Raw genomic sequence first — 23134 nt, forward strand, 5'->3', positions numbered from 1 at the left:
CTTTGCATAATGCATGCATAAGAGAACTGAGGTTTAAAATGACCCTTGAGAAACGAAAAACAAAACTTGGATGATGATTGGCCATTAAATGTTTGATGGCTTCTTTGTTTCAATAGGAAGCTGTAATTGAGCTGGAACACAAGTAGTCTAGTACTCTGCCATTGATCTACAGGATGGATATCACAAAGACAGTTAGGAACACAAAACAAACAGAGGAGCGGAAGTCGTTAAGTACATGGTCACTTTATTTGAAGAAAATATTAAAACAGTAGCATGTACAACTTGGAATGAATGCAAACAGAATTATGGAGTGCAGACTCCCGCAGCAGATGCAACGCAGGGGAGAATTCACCAATCAGAAGTAAAGAAACCAGAGTGGAAAGTGAAGGCTCAGCCACACTCCTCCAAACATCTAGAACATTTCTCCATCATCTCCATCATGGTGCAGCAGACCACTGAGGAGACGGCCGTCCAGTCACCAAAACAAAATAAACAATGAACAAAAATATAAATCTGAAACAATAAGTCATGTCAAACATTTTCGACTTTGGGTAATTTTTGTATTTTTTTCTTGTTTTTGATTTTTAGTTTTTATCCCCCACAATACATGAAAGCCCGTTCCACTTGAAACTTGAATATACAAGCTTTTCCTCTACTCATGTTTCCGCTTTAATTACAAAACCCCACAATACAACACTTCAGTGGACTCAGCGCGCTCCAATTGGCTGGAGAATGAGCTCCGGGCTCAAGCTGCATGCATGAAGAACAGAAAAAAACAAGAAAACAAAAGGAGAATGGCCAGCCCAAACATTTTCAAGAGCAGATGGAACTTAAAGAGTTCACCAAATGCCGTGATCCTTCAGTTTGAAGGTAGTTAAAGTTAATTTTTTCTTGAATAAATGATGCTAGACTGATCTTTGGGAACAGGATCACTAACCATTTCATGCAGATATTTGACGTTTTTCCATTATTTTCTGTCTGGACAGAAAGATACTTTATTTTAACATTCAATTATTTTTAAAAAGAAACATTATGAATAAATGAACATTTTCCCAAGAGGTAATTAAAACATTTGACAGATTTTTTTCACTTCTAAGAGGGCACAGCAGAAGGAGGAGGCTTCACTTTGCGGTCATCATCTGTACAAACTCTGAGAGGAGAGATGGAGAGGAAATGAGATTAGGTGGTTGCTTCTGGCCAATGGCTGCAAAGTGCAGCCAGCTGCTTACTTGTTAAATGGTTTATTATTATTTTTTATACAGAGGTCAAGGGAGATTTAACATGGTAATTAACATCCAATTTGATTTCAAATCAAGAGTCTCTGCTTTTAGCAAAACAAAGTGTCACTTTTTCATGTTTTTAAGATCCTGGTTCAATGGGCCATTTAAATGCAGATAATGCAAATACATAGAAAATGTAATTGTCCAGGTTTACTTAAAGATGCAATCTGTAACTTTTTTGGTGAAGAAAGAGTCGATAAATAAAATTTTCAAAATAGTCTTCACTTCACAATAGTAATAGTTACAGCTTCATGTAGCTTTAAAAATATCTGGGAATTTACCTTAACACTGTTTCTTTCTTTAAATTAACAGAAAAAAATAAGAGATATTATATCATTCCTAAATAGAAATGTGTACATAGAAATGCAAAAGGAAAAGCTGTGGGCATTAAGATCAACAGGATAACAGAACTTACCTTCATAGTTCACCTGACCATCACCATCTATGTCGGCTTCTCTGATCATCTCATCCACCTCTTCGTCTGTCAGCTTCTCACCAAGGTTTGTCATAACATGACGTAACTCTGCAGCACTGATGTAGCCATTACCATCCTGAAGATGGTATGGGAAACCAGGATGAGAAAACCTCACCCAACCTTACTGGCACTACTTTGAGATTAAGGTCAATTCTGTTTGTAGTAAACAGACAAAGGCAAAAAAACGTACCTTGTCAAATACCCGGAAGGCCTCACGAATCTCTTCCTCACTGTCGGTGTCTTTCATTTTCCTGGCCATCATCGTCAGAAACTCTGGGAAGTCTATGGTTCCATTGCCTTGAAGAAACATTAAATATACAGTTTTTACTGCCAAAACATAACTTTTACTAAGAATCAACCCTAGTTCAGTAGTTTAGGAAACTCTACATGCTTTTATAACACAAACTGCAGCAGTGCCTGGAAAACATGATGGTCACTCACAGTTAACCAAAGGTCAAGCGTGCGGTAATAAAGACCAGGGTGGATTACTGACTGAATGTGTAAAACCACCAGTCTAGGATGAGCTAGTCTAAAAGGGACAATGAGTTCGGAGTTGTGGTTTCAGGGTTGGAACAGGTGGTGATTTAATGGTCGGTTGTATAATATAGAAAGAAAGACCAGAAGACTCACAAGTTTAACAAAGATGTCAACAATAGGACATACAGTGGGTACGGAAAGTATTCAGACCCCCTTAAATTTTTCACTCTTCGTTATATTGCAGCCATTTTGCTAAATTCATTTAAGTTAATTTTTTTCCTCATTAATGTACCAACACCACCCCATATTGACAGAAAAACACCAAATTGTTGACATTTTGCAGATTTTTTCAAAACGAAAAACTGAAATATCACATGGCCCTAATTATTCAGACCCTTTGCTCAGTATTTAGTAGAAGCACCCATTTGATTTAATACAGCCATGAGTCTTTTTGTTAAAGATGCAACAAGTTTTTCACACCTGGATTTGGAGATCCTCTGCCATTCATCCTTGCAGATCCTCTCCAGTTCTGTCAGGTTGGATGGTAAACGTTGGTGGACAGCCAATTTAGGTCTCTCCAGAGATGCTCAATTGGGTTTAAGTCAGGGTTCTGGCTGGGCCATTCAAGAACAGTCATAGAGTTGTTGTGAAGCCACTCCTTCATTATTTTAGCTGTGTGCTTAGGGTCATTGTCTTATTGGAAGGTAAACCTTCGGCCCAGTCTGAGGTCCTGAGCACTCTGGAGAAGGTTTTTGTCCAGGATATCAATGCACTTGGCCGCATTCATCTTTCCCTCGATTGCAACCAGTCTTCCTGTCCCTGCAGCTGAAAAACACCCCCACAGTATGATGCTGCCACCACCATGCTTCACTGTTGGGACTGTTTTGTACAGGTGATGTGCAGTGCCTGGTCTTCTCCACACATACCACTTAGAATTAAGGCCAAAACGTTCTATCTTGGTCTCATCAGACCAGAGAATCTTATTTGAAAAACAAATAATCACATCCATTTTTCCTATTATGTTTTGATTTGGACCTTTAGTTGTTTATGTTTGGTTGAACTGATGTCATTTGAACTTGCTACTTACGTTTACATGCTGACATACATTTACACTGATCACTTGACATTTCATATTTCTTACTCAAGTTAAATAAATCTCATTATTTATGCAGTGGTTGTGTGGCGTCTTCCTTACTTTGTTGTGATCTAAGAATTAGATCGTAACAGTCACAATCTTGGAATCCTTCAGGTGTTTTTTAGCAAACTCCAAGCAGGATTTCATGTGTCTTGCACTGAGAAAAGGCTTCCAACGGGCCACTCTGCCATAAAGCCCCGACTGGTGGAGGGCTGCAGTGATGGTTGACTTTCTACAACTTTCTCCCATCTCCCGAATGCATCTCTGGACCTCAGCCACAGTGATCTTTGGGTTCTTCTTTACCTCTCTCACCAAGGCTCTTCTCCCCCAATAGCTTAGTTTGGCCGGACCGCCAGCTCTAGGAAGGGTTCTGGTCGTCCCAAACGTCTTCCATTTAAGGATTATGGAGGCCACTGTGCTCTTAAGAAACTTAAGTGCAGCAGAATTTTTTGTAACCTTGGCCAGATCTGTGCCTTGTCACAATTCTGTCTCTGAGCTCTTCAGGCAGTTCCTTTGACCTCATGATTCTCATTTGCTCTGACATGCACTGTGAGCTGTTAGGTCTTATATAGACAGGTACGTGGCTTTCCAAATCAAGTCCAATCAGTATAATCAAACACAGCTGGACTCAAATGAAGATGTAGGACCATCTCAAGGATGATCAGAAGAAATGGACACCACCTGAGTTAAATTTATAAGTGTCACAGCAAAGGGTCTGAATACTTAGGACCATGTAATATTTCAGTTTTTATTTTTTAATAAATCTGCAAACATGTCAACAATTCTGTCAATATGGGGTGCTGTGTTTACATTAATGAGGAAAAAAATTAACTTAAATGATTTTAGCAAATTGCTGCAGTATAACAAAGAGTGAAAATTTAAGGGGGTCTGAATACTTTCCGTACCCACTGTATCCTTTGAACGGTAGACATGTTTACAAGTCTTGGAGGTCCAAGTCCAAGTCAAGACTCAAGTCTCTCAGGTCGAGTCAAAGTCAAGTCTCATGTTTTAGCAATAGTTATCTCAGATAGTTATTGTAATTCACAGTGTATGAAGCTAAATCAGTTTTGAAATATAAAAGGTGTCATGACTTGGCCTTGTTTTTTGTTTTATACTGTTGTATGAGTTCTACTTATGATGTTTGCATGTTTTTTTTATTAAAAAAGGTCTAAATCAATAAGGCATAGGCTATATTCTACCCAGGCTTTGAGGCCGGCTCGACAAACGCTCAGTTTTAATGGGCATGCCGCATTGCAGACTCAGAGCCTTTGGTAAGGCTTTGCGTGTAGTTTGTTTAGCCTATTGTTGTATGGTGTTTAACGATATGATCATACCTGTCAGCATTTGAGACCCGTGATCGCGAACCGGACAGAAGACCACCACAATCGTGGGTCTCAAATGTAACCAGAGTTTCTGGTTTCATGATAAATAAACAAACACCAAACGGCCAAAACGACAGTGTTGGTAGGTATGGATATGGCAAGCACCCAAAATAATATCAAAACACTTCAAAACTGCCTTTATTATTCGCAAATGGTAGATAAAACCTTGAAAAATGATATATGAGCCCGCCAAATAACAGACATGACCGATTCGCATAGGATTAAGATCACAGCCTCTTACAGTTGTGTTCAAAATTATTCAACCCCCACTGAAATTGATTTTTTTGGTCGGTTTGACATTGATTATGATCATTCAGTCATCCTGCTTACAATTAAATCAAAGAGGCACGTGAAGGTCAGACAAATATAACATAACATTTATAATGAAATAACCACAAATGTCTTTTCTGAGCTCACATCATTATCAGTTTTATTCAACCCCCAAGTGACATTCAATCTTAGCACTTAGTACAACATCCTTTTACAGTTATAACAGCTTTTAAACATGAAGCATAGCTTGACACAAGTGTCTTGCAGCGATCTACGGGTATCTTCGCCCATTCATCATGGGCAAAAGCCTCCAGTTCAGTCACATTCTTAGGCTTGCGCACTGCAACTGCTTTCTTTAAGTCCCACCAGAGGTTCTCAATCGGATTTAACTCTGGTGACTGCGATGGCCACTTCAAAATGTTCCAGCCTTTAATCTGCAACCATGCTCTAGTGGACTTGGAGGTATGCTTGGGATCATTGTCCTGTTGAAAGGTCCAACGTCTTCCAAGCCTCAGGTTTGTGACGGACTGCATCACATTGTCATCCAATATCTCCTGGTACTGAAGAGAATTCATGGTACCTTGCACACTCTGAAGCTTCCCAGTACCTGCAGAAGCAAAACAGCCCCAAAGCATGATTGACCCCCCGCCATGCTTCACAGTAGGCAAGGTGTTCTTTTCTTCATAGGCCTTGTTCTTCCTCCTCCAAACATAGTGTTGATCCATGGGCCCAAACAGTTCTAATTTTGTTTCATCAGTCCACAGAACACTATCCCAAAACTTCTGTGGTTTGTCCACATGACTTTTGGCATAATGCAGTCGACTCTTCTTATTCTTTGGGGACAGCAAGGGGGTGCGCCTGGGAGTTCTGGCCGTCATTATGCAGGGTGCGCCGTATTGTCGGAGCAGAAACTTCAGAACCCACATCTGACAAATCTTTTCTCAGTTCCTCAGCAGTCACACGGGGACTTTTCTCCACTCTACGCTTCAGGTAGCGCACAGCAGTCGAAGTCAGCATCTTCTTTCTGCCACGACCAGGTAGCATTTCAACAGTGCCCTTTGCCTTGAATTTGCGAATGATGCTTCCTATGGTGTCTCTTGGTATGTTTAACATCTTTGCAATCTTCTTATAGCCATTGCCCTTCCTGTGAAGAGTAATCACCTGTTCTCTTGTCTTCCTGGACCATTCTCTTGACCTCACCATGTTTGTAACCACACCAGTAAATGTCTAGAAGGAGCCGAGTATAACAGTCATTTTAAAGCTGCCTAATTGGTGCTTATTAGGCTTTATTGCTGCTCCCTGATATCCACAGGTGTTTTTAATACCTGATTGAAAACACTTCATTGAACCTCTGTTCTTCAGGGTGGTAGTCTATAAGGGGTTGAATAATTATGTCAATGAAGAATTCACAAAAGAAACATTTACTACTGTATTACAAAACTAATTGATGTCATTTTAGTTTGGTTCTTTAAGAAGTCCTTGTAGGATTTCATTCTGAATACAATTACAAATGTACACTAAATTCCCTAAAACCATTTACAGCATTGGGGGTTGAATAATTTTGAACACAACTGTATTATAAATGACTAGAGGTCCACAGGAAATACTTATCCCGTGCGAATAGGGCTATCAGAGCAAGCGATCTCTGACAAAGCAAGTGACGCATAGTACATATATGTTTTTCTCGCATATGATTGCTGCACTATTCCTATCGGATCCAAAATTGACGGCACTGCAATGCTTTTTAATCTTGAAATGAAGCAAACAAACGCTAAATGTTTTACCAACGTGAGCTGGAACATCTTTAGCAATGCTTGGTTTAAGTTTATTTTAAACGTCGGAATCCGATGGAAGGTTATGCAGCGACTGTGGTTCGATCATTAACGGCATGTTTCTTGCTTGCTCGCTCTATCTCATTCCAGGACCTGGCCTTCGCTGGAACTGGTGTCAATAAATATTGTAATTTCAGTAACAAGGTCGTTATCAGTTCTCACACTTAAAGGATGTTCGCTTGAATAGATGTTGTTCGCTCTCATACAACAAAATCTCGGGTTAAAATGATGTCTTAATTCACGACTCTTCTAAAACTAAGGAACTCTACAGAATGTCTTTGATACTTTATACAGTTTCGAACCATTGCTGATGCTGTTGCGATAGCCTGTCTTTTTACGAGGTCTTTGTGTCACATTTACCGGTGGAAAATAAAAATAAATGTTATTTGCAATAATGACGTACTAATATGAACCATTTTGCTGTAATCTAGGACAAATTAAGTAATGTAATGAATTGCATTGCGAGTGTCATGAGTCACAAGTCCAAGTCAAGTCTCAAGTCAGCCGCTCACGAGTCCAAGTCAAGTAGCAAGTCTCTGTTTTTGAGATTAAAGTTTCCATCTCTGTAGCACAGCACATACAAATTTTAAACCTTTGTCAAAGCACAAAAATGATATTTTTTTGTCACAGAGAAGAGTGGATGAGATTAGATGCTTTCACAGACGAGCTGTTCTTTTCAAAGACAGCTACATGAAAAACACATCCTTAAGAAATTTTTAATAGGATGATACCCTTACACTCGGTCACATTTGCGCTTTGTTTGAGTTAGATATTGTATAATATATTTGTTTTCCTCGAAAACATGTAGTTGGAAGTAAAGTTAAATTATTTTTACTTTACAAATCCACTTACCATCAGCATCCACCTCATTGATCATGTCCTGCAGCTCCGCCTCTGTGGGGTTCTGACCCAGCGACCTCATCACTGTGCCCAGCTCTTTGGTTGTGATGGTGCCATCGCCGTCCTTGTCAAATAAGGAGAACGCCTCCTTGAACTCTTAGGGGAGTAGAGAGTGGCATATGCATTCAGCACATGCTCTAAAACACGCAAATAAGACATTTCAGTTTACATGCATTAACGCTTACCTGCAATCTGCTCCTCTGTTAACTGGTCAGCCTAAAAACAACAGAAAAAAATAGATGTTAGTAGATATAGAACACATTAGGAAGTATTTGCAACAATACAGTAACACAACAATTGTAAATATTTGTAACATTTCTAATGTACTTTATCAAAACTTGATACTACAATGCCAGGGTATTATGGTCAGTTGAGAATGCATTTCTATGCAGTCACTAGGTGCCGGTTGCACCAGCTGGACATAAAAAAGTTGGGTGTAAGATATATCCAGACTTGTGATAAATATTTACACCTGTTGCACCATCTCAAACTACGGCAAGGTGCAGCTACGCTACGCTTAGACGATGCGCATCTCCGTGGCCACATTCTACTGCATTGAAAGTGATATTCTTAATGCCTCCAATTAGTGAAATGTTAAAGAGGGAAAATAATTTAAAAGAAAAATTACTGAAAAAGCAGTGCTCTATTCCTGTCCGTTTCATGTATAACTGCGTGATAATTTGCATTTTTAACTCCACAAATTCAGAGCTGCTAAAATGAAACCTTCCTGTAAGTTATTGGCAGGGTGGACTGATTATAATGTGTTAAATAGGACAGCGAGTGTTTAAACCGAAAACATTACAAATAAATTCTAAAACATCACTTTAAGGTGTACATTATGAAATTAGATATTTTATGTAAAGAGATATTATAGTTAGTTTCTTTTACTAGAAAATAGAGTTTTAACTCGTCTGGTAGAAAAAACTTTAAATGCATCTTATTCTCCATTATTTACTCCGTTACTTATTTCCAATCTATTATATTGTACCCTAAATAACGCCCCTTAAAATGATGTCTGTCTTTATAAAATGCTGTTGACAACAGATTCGGTTCTGTTCATGTAATGTAAAGTAAAGATTTGGGTTGTCCTTGACTTGATTTACATAGTCGAATAAGAATTGTCACGTCTTGCCTATAGTCGAAATGGTCAAGTTGCACATGTGTGTGCATATACAGTTGAAAGAAAAAGTATGTGAACCCTTTGGGCTTACTTGGATTTCTTCATAAATTGGTCATAAAATGTGTTCTGATCTTCATCTAAGTCACAACAATAGAGAAACACAGTCTGCTTAAACTAATACCGCACAAACATTATACGTTTTCATGTTTTTATTGAAAACAACATGTAAACATTCATAGTGCAGGGTGGAAAAAGTATGTGAAACCCTAGGCTAATGACTTCTCCAAGAGCTAATTGGAGCCAGGAGTCAGCCAATCTGGGGTCCAATCAATGTGATGAGATTGGATGTGTTGATTAAAGCTGGCCTGTCCAATAAAAAAAACACACACCAGTTTTGAGTTTGCTGTTCTGAAGAAGCGTTGTCTGATGTGAACCATGCCTCGTACAAAAGAGCTCTCAGAAGACCTACGATCAAGAATTGTTGACTTACATAAAGCTGGAAAGGGCTACAAAAGTATATCTAAAAGCCTTGATGTCCATGTGTCAACGGTAAGACAGATTGTCTACAAAAGGAGAAAGTTCAGCACTGTTGCTACACTCCCTAGGCGTGGTCGTCCTGTAAAGATGACTGCAAGAGCACAGCGCAGAATGCTCAATGAGGTGAAGAAGAATCCTAGAGTGTCAGCTAAACACTTACAGAAATCTTTGGCACATGCTAACATTTTTGTTGACAAATCTACAATAAGGAAAACATTAAACAAGAATGGACTTCATGGGAGAACACCACGGAGGAAGCCACTGTCCAAAAAAACCATTGCAGCACGTTTGAAGTTTGCAAAAGAGCACCTGGATGTTTCACAGCACTACTGGCAAAACATTCTGTGGACAGATGAAACCAAAATTGAGTTGTTTGGAAAGAACACACAACGCTATGTGTGGAGAACAAAAGGCACAGCACACCAACATCAAAACCTCATCCCAACTGTGAAATATGGTGGAGGGGGCATCATGGTTTGGGGCTGCTTTGCTGCCTCAGGCCCTGGACGGATTACTGTCATCGATGGAAAAATGAATTCCAAAGTTTATCAAGACATTTTGCAGGAAAACTTAAGACCATCTGTCCGCCAAATGAAGCTTAACAGAAGATGGACGATGCAACAGGACAACGACCCAAAGCATAGAAGTAAATCAACAACAGAATGGCTTCAACAGAAGAAAATATGCCTTCTGGAGTGGCCCAGTCAGAGTCCTGACCTCAACCCGATTGAGATGCTGTGGCATGACCTCAAGAGAGCGATTCACACCAGACATCCCAAGAATATTGCTGAACTGAAACACTTTTGTAAAGAGGAATTTCTCCTGACCGTTGTGCAGGTCTGATCTGCAACTATAGGAAACGTTTGGTTGAGGTTATTGCTGCCAAAGGAGGGTCAACCAGTTATTAAACCCAAAGGTTCACATACTTTTTCCACCCTGTACTATGAATGTTTACATGTTGTGTTCAATAAAAACATGAAAACGTATAATGTTTGTGCGGTATTAGTTTAAGCAGACTGTGTTTCTCTTTTGTTGTGACTTAGATGAAGATCAGAACACATTTTGTCCAGTTCTCTACTAAGCTACCTGCTATAGCTCAATAAACTCCCCACTGGAAAGGCTACAGGACAAGCACGGCGGATACAACTCGAGTCACTTTATGAGCTTTTATTGTGAACACACATACACAATAATCATCCACAAATTAGGTAGCATGAATGCTACTGCTACGCTAGCCTATCAGCTAGATATAGTGACGTTAAGCACGTTAGTTAGGTTGTAAACCTGCAATGAAACCACAAACACGAACACCAGAATTAACTAATGAAATTACACAATCAAATGATATTAATTTTTGATCTGAATTACTAGCAATGCCAGTTTATAGACACTCACCGGCAAGGCGTACCAGTCCTGACCATCAGTTAAATGAAAATGAAACCTCAAGGCGAGACGCCGGCGCACTGTGACTATTTAAACATATAGACACACAGTAATAAAACAAACCTGTAACCTGATAATTATATGAAATAAAACATAAATATGGATATGGCCTGCATATGGAATAAGGCGGAAAATATACACTTATTTCCTCAAACACCCCAGAACATAATATATGTATATATACATGTATGTATATATACATACAAAACAACAGATACACCTGGTGGAAAGTTCTACACCTCCCACTTGGTCTACTGATTCTAGAAACCAAGTAGGCCACCATAACCAAACAGTTAAACATCTAGATATGAAATTCTCCCCATGAACACGCAAATAACATTGCATACTTGGATATAAAAGTACTATTTCACAACATGAATAAGTATATCTTCTGGTTGCTTTAATGTCCACTAACAAAACACACATTGTCCTTAATGACACTTTGACCTCCTTCACCGAAACACACCATGGTGGGGATCCTTTACCGTCCTTTAACCAACCGAAACACACCATGGTGGGGAAGTCTTTTACTGCTCCTCCACTGGAAGCAAAACAACCAACCTCCTAACATCCCTGTGGAGGATGGTGGAGGGATAGTTCTCCACGCCTTGGTTCTTCTTGGGCTGACTGCCGAAAACTGGACAGCCTCGACATGTTCTTACTCTCACATCCTGTACTACGCCCTTCCCATCAGGACACACCTCCAAGACTCGACCCAGCCTGAACTGGCCCCTCAGTGCATTCTGGTCAGCCAACCACACCAGGTCCCCCGCTGCAACGTTTCTAGCAGGCGCATGCCACTTCTGACAGATGTAGAGGCCCGGACCTGCCAGTTGGCTCCAACGCTTCCAAAACTTGTCAACCTCGATCTGGATTGCTCTCAGACTCACAACGGGATAAGTTGGGTACTCAAACCCTCGGGAATCCCCATTGGGTCCTGCGCGACCGAGCAGAAGAGAGTTGGGAGTGATGACTTCCACGGTCTCATCCTGTACCTGGGCTCTGGCACCGATTGGTACAGGAGGGTCTGGAACTCCAGCGCTGTCAGATTACCTTCTTTACCAACACTGCTTAACGCTCTCTTGAGCACACGGACTGCTGCCTCAGCTGCCCCATTTCGGTGGGGAGAGTCCGCCGGGTGAAACACCCACATCCAGTCGGTTCCTACAGCTACCGCCTTATTCTAGACCTGATCCTTGTTGATGCTGCTTAGGAACTCATAAAGCTCCTGTAATACTTGCCTGGCGCCCACAAAATTGGTCCCTTGATCAGACCAGAGCTTTCTTGGGTGACCCCTTAGAGCTGTGAAGCGCTGGTATGCATTCAGGAATCCTTCCGTCGACAGATCTTCCACAATATCAGCATGCACTGCTCTCGAAGCCATACAGCTGAACACCACACCCCAGATTTTCATCTTTGTTCTTCATCTTATAGTATCCTTCACAACATAGGGATCAAAAAGGTCCAATGACGTAAACTCGAAGGGTGCGGCAGGTTCAGTTCGTTCAAGGGGAAGCTCACTCTTCACCTGTTTGCACATTCTCACTTTGGTCTTTCGACAGTGCATACAGGAGTCAATGACATTTCTGGCAATCCTTGGTCCCATCACCACCCATGCTTTAGACCTCACACGGAGGAGTGTGCCAGCAACACCTTCGTGATTAGCTTTATGGGCCTCTCGTGTGAGAAGGGTGCTGATCCACGCATTGTAGGGGACCAGGGGCACACCGGTCTCTCCCTGGGTAATGGTCTGGACTCGACCATGGAATCTCAGAAGCCCTGAAGCCCCATCCCTGCTGACAACGAGTCTGTTCAGCGTCGTCACAGGAAATATAACTCCTTTCTGGGCAGCCAAGCACAGGTCTTGGAATGCAGCTTCGCGTTCCTTTACTGACAATACTTCCTCCCACTTTGCTGGCATGGAGGCCCTGCCTACACAGGCCAACCACTTCTTTACAGCTCTGTGGACATAACCGACTATTCCACAAAGCTTAGTAAGAGAACTGCACCTTGTTGGATTCACTTGGTCTATGAGCGTGGCTCCCCACAGTGTCTCTGATTCCTTGGTCTCAGTTATGGTCAATTTCATTTCATTTTCTGAGGACGCTGGAGCCCCACTAACTCCATCTGAGACTTTTAGATCTTCACCACCAGAACTATCCGGGTTCAACAACTTCTTGGTTTGCTCTCTGGTGAGGACTACTGAAAAGGCCTTTCTTTGGAGTCTACTCACCACCTCTTTAGCCTCAGCCGCCACTTCCGAAGCGGACTTTATGGGCCAACCCTCAACTGGACTAGACAGGAACTCGGGACCTTTCTGCCACACAGAGTTCTCACCCAGCAGTTCAAGAGAGCACCCCCTCGTGACTAGATCAGCAATATTGACCTCGCCTGGTATCCACCACCAGTCAGTTACGGGTCCAGCCTTCTGAATCTCTCCGACTCGATTCGCAAAGAATGTCTGGAATCCGTAACTCTCTCTCTGGATGGCTCCCAGCACCGTCTGACTGTCAATGAAGTGGTACCACTTCTCCAGGTCCAATCGTCCATGCTTCAAAACGTATCCCTTTAGGCGTGTGGCAAAGACAGCCCCGCATACCTCAGCCTTGACTGCGTCACCTTTCTGGTTGAGGGGGGTTAACTTGGCCTTTGACTCTACCAGCCGGGTGACCACACCACCTGACGTCTCCCATCGCAAATGCAGTAGAGCGCCATATGAATCACAGCTCCCGTCAGAAAACGTGATTCCCCAGGGTTTACCCTTCCAGTCAGAGGGCGTGAGGCTCCTGTTGAACTTGATGCTACTCAGATGAGCGTATTCCTTAAACAGTTCAATTGCCTTTCCCCTGAGCTCATCGGACAGAGGTTCATCCCAGGTGTCTTTAGTAAGCTTACCAGCTTCCTGGAAGGCTCTTCTCACTAGGATGACTCCTCTCTGTTTCACAGGGGTCACTAGACCGATCGGGTCATACAACCCGGCAATCTGGCTCAGTAGAACACGACGAGTCAGTGGGTTTGGTGTCTTTACTTCCACTTCTTCTTCAGTGAGGTCAATCTCAGTTCTCATCTTCTTCTTTCTCCTGGAGAAGTTGATGGAGACCATCACAAATAGTTTGTCCTCTTGCACGAGGTAACCAACCCCCAGAGCTTTGTTATCTTCCTGCCTTAGCTGGTTGGGCAATGTCAGAGTCACTGGCTTGGACTCTGTCCCTTCCCGCCTCCCACTTTGACCGGACCGGACCCAAGGTTTGAGGTGGAAGCCTCCTGCTTTCAGCATCTTCTCCACTCCCTCTTGGATCTTGTTCAGACAGTGTGGGTCATTGTGAGACGTGAGGAGGTCATCAACGTAGGAGTCTTCCTCGATGACCCTTCTTTCTTCCTTCATATCAGAGAACCGGGGCAACTTCGCGGTCTCACGCATGGCAACTTGTGCAATGCACCCTGCTGGCTTGTCCCCCATGTTCACCCTCACGACGGCATAATCCTCAATCTCACTCTTCGGTGAGTCTCTCCATAGGAACCGATGCATATGGACCTCTTGTTCCTCCAGCCAAACCGAATTGTGCATTTTAGTGATGTCTCCGATGGCTGCATGTACTCCTTCACGGAATCTGAGGAGCACCGCTCTGATGGGATTTAGGACGTCTGGGCCTTTGAGCAAAATGCTATTCATGCTCACCCCTCTGAACTCCTGGCTGCTATTCCAGACTAGGCGCACTGGCGTAGTCACTGAGTGGGGATTTGGAGCGGTTAGGTGGCTCACCCACCACACAGCAGCACTCCAGCTGTCCATCACATCCTTAGTAAGCTTAACAGCAGCTCCCCTCCCCACCATCTCGTGGACTTGCTTCATGTAAACCTCTTTCCACAGGGGGTCTTTCACGAGCCGCTTCCCAGCCCTCAGGAACGTTGCTTCCACAGCTTTTCGGTTGTTGGCAAGAGAAGCTGGGTTTTCCTTCCAGGGGTACTTCGCATCCCAGTGTGGCTGGTCGCTGTGGGCGTCCATCTCTTTGAAGGTTAGCCCTGCCCTTATTATCTCCAGCTCTTTCTCATCAGCAAGGGTCATCTCCTTTCCACCCGGTGGGCACTTTCCACAGCGACACCCTCCACAGGTAGGGTCACAGGCAGCACCGATGCTATCCCATTTTAGCCACTCAAGGACCTCTTTATTGCACGCTGCTGTCGTTCAAACTCTTATACTGCTTTCTTGCTCAAAATGGCTTCCTGGCTTTCCCACGGTATGTTCTTCAACTTTGACGGCTACCGTCGTCATTGAGTGAGGGAAGTGCGATTCCGACTGCCATGTGGTCACCTCCACTTCTTCAAAGAGGTCTGGATGCACACCACTCACTATCTTGCCCAGAGGGCCATCCCACAAAACCAGGTCGCCGACCCTTTGCAGTCTTTGCGGAGCTAATCGGCCTTCTCGAGTACTGATCAATAGATCGATCCTCTCTGGGCGGGCCAGTTCTCCAGGCTTAGCTTCAGGGAAAAACTGCTTTAGCCGCTCCGGTTTCACCACTCGATCCACTTTGGCGATGTCTTCCATCCCGTAGCAGATCATCTCGTGGAACTTTTATTGTCACAAGATACCTTCTTGTGTCAACTCTCACCTTCATCGTGCCGACACCATACACGACAAGGGAGATCGGTTCCCCGGTCAGTCCTAGCTTTTCTGCTGCCTGGTGTGTAATGTAATTCGTGTCAGAAGCGAGATCGACCAAAGCTCCAAGGCTGTCTCCTCTCTTTGTTGTGACAGGCACGAGCATCATGAGGACTGGATGTTCCTTCAAGCCACTCTGTTCTATCAGACCCTTGCCCGAACACACTGTCGACGTTGCCTTGTTAGTACAAGCTCTGCGGACAGCCTCCAACTGGTGGGGAGTCAGTCCCAACTCTGCGAACATAGCCTCTTGCTCCTCTGTTGGACCACGACGCCTCTCTTCTCCTCTTTGTTTTCCCTCTTAGCAGCTTCCTTCTTTGTTGATACCTTAGGGCAGAGGAAATAGTGGTGGTCTGCTTGAGTGTCGCCTTTCTTACACTCCTCTTTACGACAGAGGAACCTTGGAGTGCAGCCACTATCGACCCCGTGAACATCCAGGCACTTTGTACAGGCTTTTACCTTTTTCACCTGAGCTTTTTTCTCCGACAGACTGGCCTTCCTGAAAGTTTTACAACGAAACAGTTTACCTCCATGTTCTTCATCACCACACACAGCACATGGTAAGTGCTTGGAGTCTCGTTTGACTTCACTAGCTGTAGTCTTAGTGAATGACTTCTTCTCTCTCCATCTGTCACCTGGTTTCTCCCGGTAGCTTGGTCTCTCAGGAGCATTAACTGGCCATGGCTTGCTGGGCAGCAACTGCTCCAACCTCACGAGCAACGACTTTTCATCTTCCAGGAACAGCAAGAGTCTGTCGAAACGGTTTCCTGGGACGACGTTGTTGACAGGGTTTCTCAAACACATGAGCCACTCTCTTTTCATAACATCAGGGAGTTTACTCTCCAAAGACAGAATCACCAGCTGATTCTGTACAGCGTCTGAGCACCCCAGGTCTGTGAGATCCAATGCTGCCCTCTCCACTGCTAAGATCAACTCCAACGCTTCTCGTGGTGTTATCCCCACCGGCGTACAAACCAGGGTTGCTTTGTGGCAAACCACTACCTTGTCCCATGCTGAGCTCGACGGGAGGAGCGGCGCGAACACTCAACCGTTGTGGCGTGCCAGCAAGGGTTGGAGGCAGGACGAAACTGACACCAAGTCCACCATCAGACTGTCTTGACTGCAGGGTTGGCTGTAACGTCTGTTGGGGGGAACTATTTGTGTTAGCCGCTACATACTTGCCCTGAGGTTGACTAGTAACAGTAGCACCTTGAGCAGCACAGGTAGAGATGCTAGCTCTGTCTTTGGACATGAGTGAAGGAGAGCTCGTCACATATACAGTTCTATGCTCATCGATGGGCGGATTGACAACAGCAAACCGGGTGTTAACAGGTGGTGCAGCAATAGCAAGGGTTACGGGTTGGTTAAAGGTGATGTTCTGTGCTCTGTAAAGCTGTCGATGGCTGTTGTGACACACCCAACGACGGCGTCATCGCCTCCCACATCTTCATCCTCTTCCTCCTCAACTCTGTCACCATCGCCATCGTCTTTTAGTTCTGGGCTGTTCCTCTTGATGACCTCATTATCACGTTGGAATGTCCACCCATCCATCAGTTGCTCCTTGTCCTCTCTCAATGATAAAAGGAGCATCCATTTGTCTTTTCCATGTGGCCGATAGTCTCTCCAAGTATACACAGCCTCCCTGAGTTCATGGAGTTTCCTGTCCAATTTACCACCTTCGAATGTTTGCTGCGTCCATGGCACGACTTTACTTTTCCCGAGCGTCTCAGCCTGATCAAAAGCAGACTTGAACTGTGTTACAAGAGTGTCTATGTCCGGTGCTGCATACTTAGACCACATCATTTCCATGATCTTGCTCTCAGTTTTAAGAAACCTTTGCTCACTGGCATCTCTCCTTGCCAGAGCGTCCCGTGACTCACTGTCGTCACCCGTAGGGTCTATCTGGTTCTGTGCGTCAATATATTCATTACTGACATCGAGAAGTTTGTCATAATCATTCTTCAATCTCGCTAACTCCTCTGACAACTCAATTTCCCGTAAACGGCCAGCACTAACATCAAGGCGGTTTATTCCCGTTGTAAAGTTTCATTGCGCATTTGAGCGTTTCCGCTTTAAACTCTCTAGATCTGGTTTGTCATCTGCCATTTTGTCTTCTTTTTGGTGAATAAAATCATTAAAATCACCTTTTTGCAAAAGGACTCGTTCAAAAGAATAGTTCAAAGTAAACGACTCGTCCGCGAACAACACATACGTATATGCCAGCTGTTATGGTTGATAGCGGCGTTGTTCACAAAGACACTATATTGGCCACGCAGCTGTTATTATTATCCACACAATCTTACTCACTGTTGTGGAAGTTATCCAGCTAGCTCTTGGCTTCGGCTTCTCCGTCGTAGTGGTGTTGTCGACGGACACTTTCTTCACAGAATCCGGGTGCTCAATCCCGGCGTCAGTAATTAACGATGGCTCTCCTCCGGTCGGGGTCCGTGCACTCTTTAGCACTGCTCCGACCGCGGTTTACAACTGTCCAGTTCTCTACTAAGCTACCTGCTATAGCTCAATAAACTCCCCACTGGAAAGGCTACAGGACAAGCACGGCGGATACAACTCGAGTCACTTTATGAGCTTTTATTGTGCACACACATACACAATAATTATCCACAAATTAGGTAGCGTGAATGCTACTGCTACGCTAGCCTATCAGCTAGATATAGTGACGTTAAGCACGTTAGTTAGGTTGTAAACCTGCAATGAAACCACAAACACGAACACCAGAATTAACTAATGAAATTACACAATCAAATGATATTAATTTTTGATCTGAATTACTAGCAATGCCAGTTTATAGACACTCACCGGCAAGGCGTACCAGTCCTGACCATCAGTTAAATGAAAATGAAACCTCAAGGCGAGACGCCGGCGCACTGTGACTATTTAAACATACAGACACACAGTAGGGGTGTGCGATATGACGATATTAGATCGCGAACGATTAAAATGACTGCACGATCCACTTTTCGGGAAAATTGTTAAATCGTCCTATATAGTAGTGTTCTAAAGAATTCGTCAACATACTTGCGATAGATTGCGCCATGTTAACAAGCTCGTATACGTTGCTTGTGAATTCAGTAAGATTAAGTGACGCGGTCAGTGATGGAGGGAAACACAGAGGACTTGGTCCCTAAAAAAAATTCTACATCAGTAATATTGAAGTGGTTTGGGTTTTCCCCAACTGACACGGCCCAAACAACAGTTATTTGCAAATGTGGCAATGATAAGATTCGAGCGTCGTAAGGCAACACAACGAACCTTTTTAACCACCTCAAAATAAAAGGAACTGAAAAAGTATGCCGACAGTCAAACTATAAAGGGATCCCACGCGAGTAAATCAGGTACAACCAAGCATACGGAAACTAAAAGGCTTAAACAACGACTTTAGCGAAAGAACCATTTGAGAAAGGAACACCGTATCCGTATGACAGAATGAACAAGCGCTGGAAAGATGTCACTGACGCGGTCGCATTTTACCTGGACAAAGACATGATTCCCATAAAGACTGTGGAAAATGAGGGCTTTAAAAAACTGCTCAAAGTCGTAGATCCACGTTACAAAATACCCAGCCAAAATTATTTATCCTCCACGCCCATTCCACAGATTTACTCCGAGTGCCGCAACAAGATGAAAAACAAAATTCAAAATGTAAAGTTTTTTGCTAACAGCTGATTTATGGTCTTGCACTTGCATTAAATATTAACTTGATTAAAATATTCTTCAAAATATAAATGGTAAAGAGTATATTTTTATATGGGGACTTAGTTTGGCTGTATTGAAGCCCCTTTAATTTGCAATATAGTCTTAAAACCAACTTGAAGAAGAACCGCGATAAAATCGTGAATCGTGATCTATCTGGAAAAAATCGTGATTTGAATTTTTTTTCTAGATCGCCCACCCCTAACACACAGTAATAAAACAAACCTGTAACCTGATAATTATATGAAATAAAACATAAATATGGATATGGCCTGCATATGGAATAAGGCGGAAAATATACACACTTATCTCCTCAAACACCCCAGAACATAATATATATATATACATACAAAACAACAGATACACCTGGTGGAAAGTTCTACACATTTTATGACCAACTTATGAAGAAATCCAAGTGAGCACAAAGGGTTCACATACTTTTTCTTTCAACTGTAAATGGGAGCGACTCTACTACAAGGGTAGAGTGCAAAGTGAAACGCAACATTGATGCACCAAAAAACTATCAAACATTAATTTAGAGGACTTCCATAATATATCTTTATAATAAATAAAAATTTAAAACGAAATAAGCCAAATTCAAGTCACAATGTGCAAAAAAAAAACATGTTTAAGCGAAATGTCTGAAATGCAGGTAACAAATTTTCAAAACATCAGCCACAAATAGCAAAATGAAGGGACATTTTCCTTAAACATCACGTAACAATGCTGTACCACTTACTAGAACAGATTTCGCCTCAAAACTACTTTAAAAACTACTCAATAATAATGAATTATTTTTTACAAACAAGAACACCGAACCACCACGTTCATTACCAATAAACTATAAATTAAGTTAATTTATTTACTCTATGTAACGGAGGAATGCAATAAAGCATCTTACCATTCAAACAGTCAAAAAGTCCCTTTTTTCCTGCGCACTCTTTCTAAATCCTTCTGACATGCAAGCTTGCTTTCAGTGCAGAGAATAATAAGTTCCTTGCTATATGCGGTGATTTTAGTTATATTATGTTTGGTAACATTTATTTTTTGTATCATGCAGCATAAGGTTCAGTCTAAGAAAGAACTACGTGCAAATACAGACAACGTGTTAATTCATATTTATATGCGCAGACATTCAGTAAGTGACAGATGTTTGAAAACAGTGTTCAAATGCGAGTCATCTGCGGGTGCATGCGGTGCTGTTTCTCTTTACCGGTTTCACAACACAAAAGATGCAGAGAGACGCGATCCTACGCTGGATCCCCACACTCATGCGCCGGGGGTTTCGGTAAGAACCCCATTTCTTTACATCATAAATAATATTTAGTCTGCGTGCCCGTCTGTTACGCCACTGCCCATTAAACCAAAATGGCTCAACCAAAATTGACAGTAGTGGTTTCAGATCGATAGAAACATCTAAGCCACACGTTGAAACAAGTGTTCTGGGATTGAACAATTCCAAAAACATACACTTGCAATAACTTGCTGTTTTGCCTTGTAGCTCATAAATCGACTATACAGAAAACAGGCTAGTAGGAATTACTAGTTTATGTTAATATCAAAATAATCTTTAAAAGAGCTAAACTGTTTATTAGTGGCAGGCAAATATATCAGACAGTCAATATTTAGACATTTTGAAATCAGCATACCAATTATTCAAAATCCATGACCACAGAACAATTATGAAAACCAACCCACAAGAAGGTCCAATCTTCTATCATGCAAAAGGCGCATGAATGACTAAACAATAGTCCGATATAAACGTAATGACTGAATTCTTTTGGTTGAACATTGTGCACTATCACACCAATGTTACCTGTCTAGGGTGAAATGAGTTTGTATAAATGTTGTTCTGCCCTTCATTAAAACATTTCCAGGAAAAACAATGTAGGTCAGTACACCGCACAATCATCACGAGTCCTACATAAACCAGGAGTTTGAGGGACAATTACATCACAACTTCAGTAAGCACAGGTGTATCCTATCCCAGATGTTATATGAACATATGTAACGAGGCAAGCTAGTGAAGTGCTGTCCAGTATGTAAACCTCACTCCCCGGCATCAAGGAGGCTCTAGCGACAGACGCTAGAGACTGTGGTCTTTAGCCTCCACGCTAGAGCGCCCGACTCCCATGCCGGACCGACCAATGTAACGAAGGCAAGCTAGTAAAGTGCTGTGCAGTATGTAAACCTCAAGGACGCTCTAGAGACTGCGGTCTTTAGCCTCCTCGCTAGAGCGCCCTCTACTCCCATGCCGGACTGACCCGGTTCGAGTCCCGCTTAAAGCAGTGTGGAGCGTTCCGGTTACACATATACTGGCCCAATATATCCAGTAGATGCCCTGAAGGTCATACCACCTTAAAAAAAACAAGCTGATATATATTCTTGGACATTTCAAGTGATACACATGCAAAGTCCAAGTAAAACCCGAAGCAGAGTTTGAGCTACAGCTAAATAAGTTTAGCAATTTTGCTTTCACACCTTGAAAATTTTAGCATACTCTGTTCCATTTATGCAATTTCTTCTGAAACTCTGAAGGGGACATGATAGTCTTCATCTCATGATATATATAAATCTGAGAAGAGTCTCCATTTGATTTCTATTTAATCTCACTGATTTCTGGTTAAAACACTATTTAATTGTTTCAAATTAAATATTTATGTTTTATATGAGCAAGCACAGCTGAAAATATAAAACACCGTGTTCTGGTTTACTATATAATATACCACAATTACATCATTTACGAATTGCCAAACACCACCCCTCAGGTCCAACAGCCAAAAAAGGCCCGGTGATAGATATTTCACCATGACACACCTTTTATTTGCATAAGCTACAATGACTACAGAGAAAATACAGGAAACTCAGTGGCCATTAACATAAGCCAATACACCCTTCAATGCATCCAACATTGTGGTGTGGTTAAAATACAACTGCATGTTGGTGTAAAGGTCTTTAAAGTTCTGTAAAGTGGTTTGTAATGGGAATACCAGCCCTGCCTTAGAAATTTATCCTTTGCAGGAAGGGAGATGATGCAACAGACGGCGGCGAAGGTACATCATTATCTGAGACATCACCTATCATCATCTTTATCTTCTTCATGTCCCATCCATCAAATATAAAAACAGCCGCATACACATTCTTTGCTTCCCAACCCACTGACCATGTACCCTTGAACCCTGGTACAACCAGCCCAATAAATCTAATCTAATCATACAGGTTTTTTACCAATACGCCGTCATGTGGATCTAAATAAAAATGAACATCTCGTTATATTGGACATAGCATAAATAATAAAATAATATTAATACCAATTCTAATGTATTAGGGAAAATACAATAATTTTCTTCAGCATTTGAAGTGTGTAACCCGTATGTATGATAAAGGATGTAAGAATTGCGCAGTTTTGGATTCAGGCTCCATTGTGGCTGTTGCACCGCTAAACTTCACTACAAATAAAACCCCAGAAAATGTGAATAACGTTAATGAAAACTATTTGAAACACGTTTCTTTCTATATCAGACCTTTGAAAGTTACATATTTTATCTAACGATTTTTTATTACGAGTCCATTTCTAAGTAAACGTGGCTCATCTGGGGAAACGGACATAACCAAGTCAACATGTCTAATAGCGTCAAATACAAATAAAGCGGTATATGACATGAAAGGTTACGTACCATATTTGTAGGAAATAGAGGTCGGTAATCTCCAGACTAGATTTAACGCTGGTCTCTCCAGGATGCGCGCTCACTTGTGCAGCTCTGGCTCTGTACTCGGCGAAATCTGCACTTCAATTCATCAGCCACTTACTTCCTGAATCGGTTTCTAGCGGAACGGCCCTGTCTTTCCCTGTCAGCCAATGACACGGGCCGTTAGAGCGCACTTAGACCGAAGCGCCCACTACTTCTA

General features: G+C 42.4%; 1 protein-coding gene across 1 annotated transcript; it reads right to left on the minus strand.

Moving 5' to 3' along the window:
* Positions 1-227: 227 nt before the first annotated feature.
* Positions 228-23051, minus strand: calm1b (calmodulin 1b). The gene is made up of 6 exons (XM_056764617.1): positions 22903-23051; positions 7937-7967; positions 7704-7847; positions 1946-2052; positions 1696-1831; positions 228-1150 (listed from the first exon to the last, which is right to left on the minus strand). Exons 1-6 carry the CDS (start codon positions 22903-22905, stop codon positions 1122-1124), a joined length of 450 nt encoding a protein of 149 aa, XP_056620595.1. The 5' UTR covers positions 22906-23051; the 3' UTR covers positions 228-1121.
* Between the last annotated feature and the right edge of the window lie 83 nt (positions 23052-23134).

This window comes from Triplophysa dalaica, chromosome 13, assembly GCF_015846415.1.
Source record: "Triplophysa dalaica isolate WHDGS20190420 chromosome 13, ASM1584641v1, whole genome shotgun sequence".
NCBI lineage: Eukaryota > Metazoa > Chordata > Actinopteri > Cypriniformes > Nemacheilidae > Triplophysa > Triplophysa dalaica.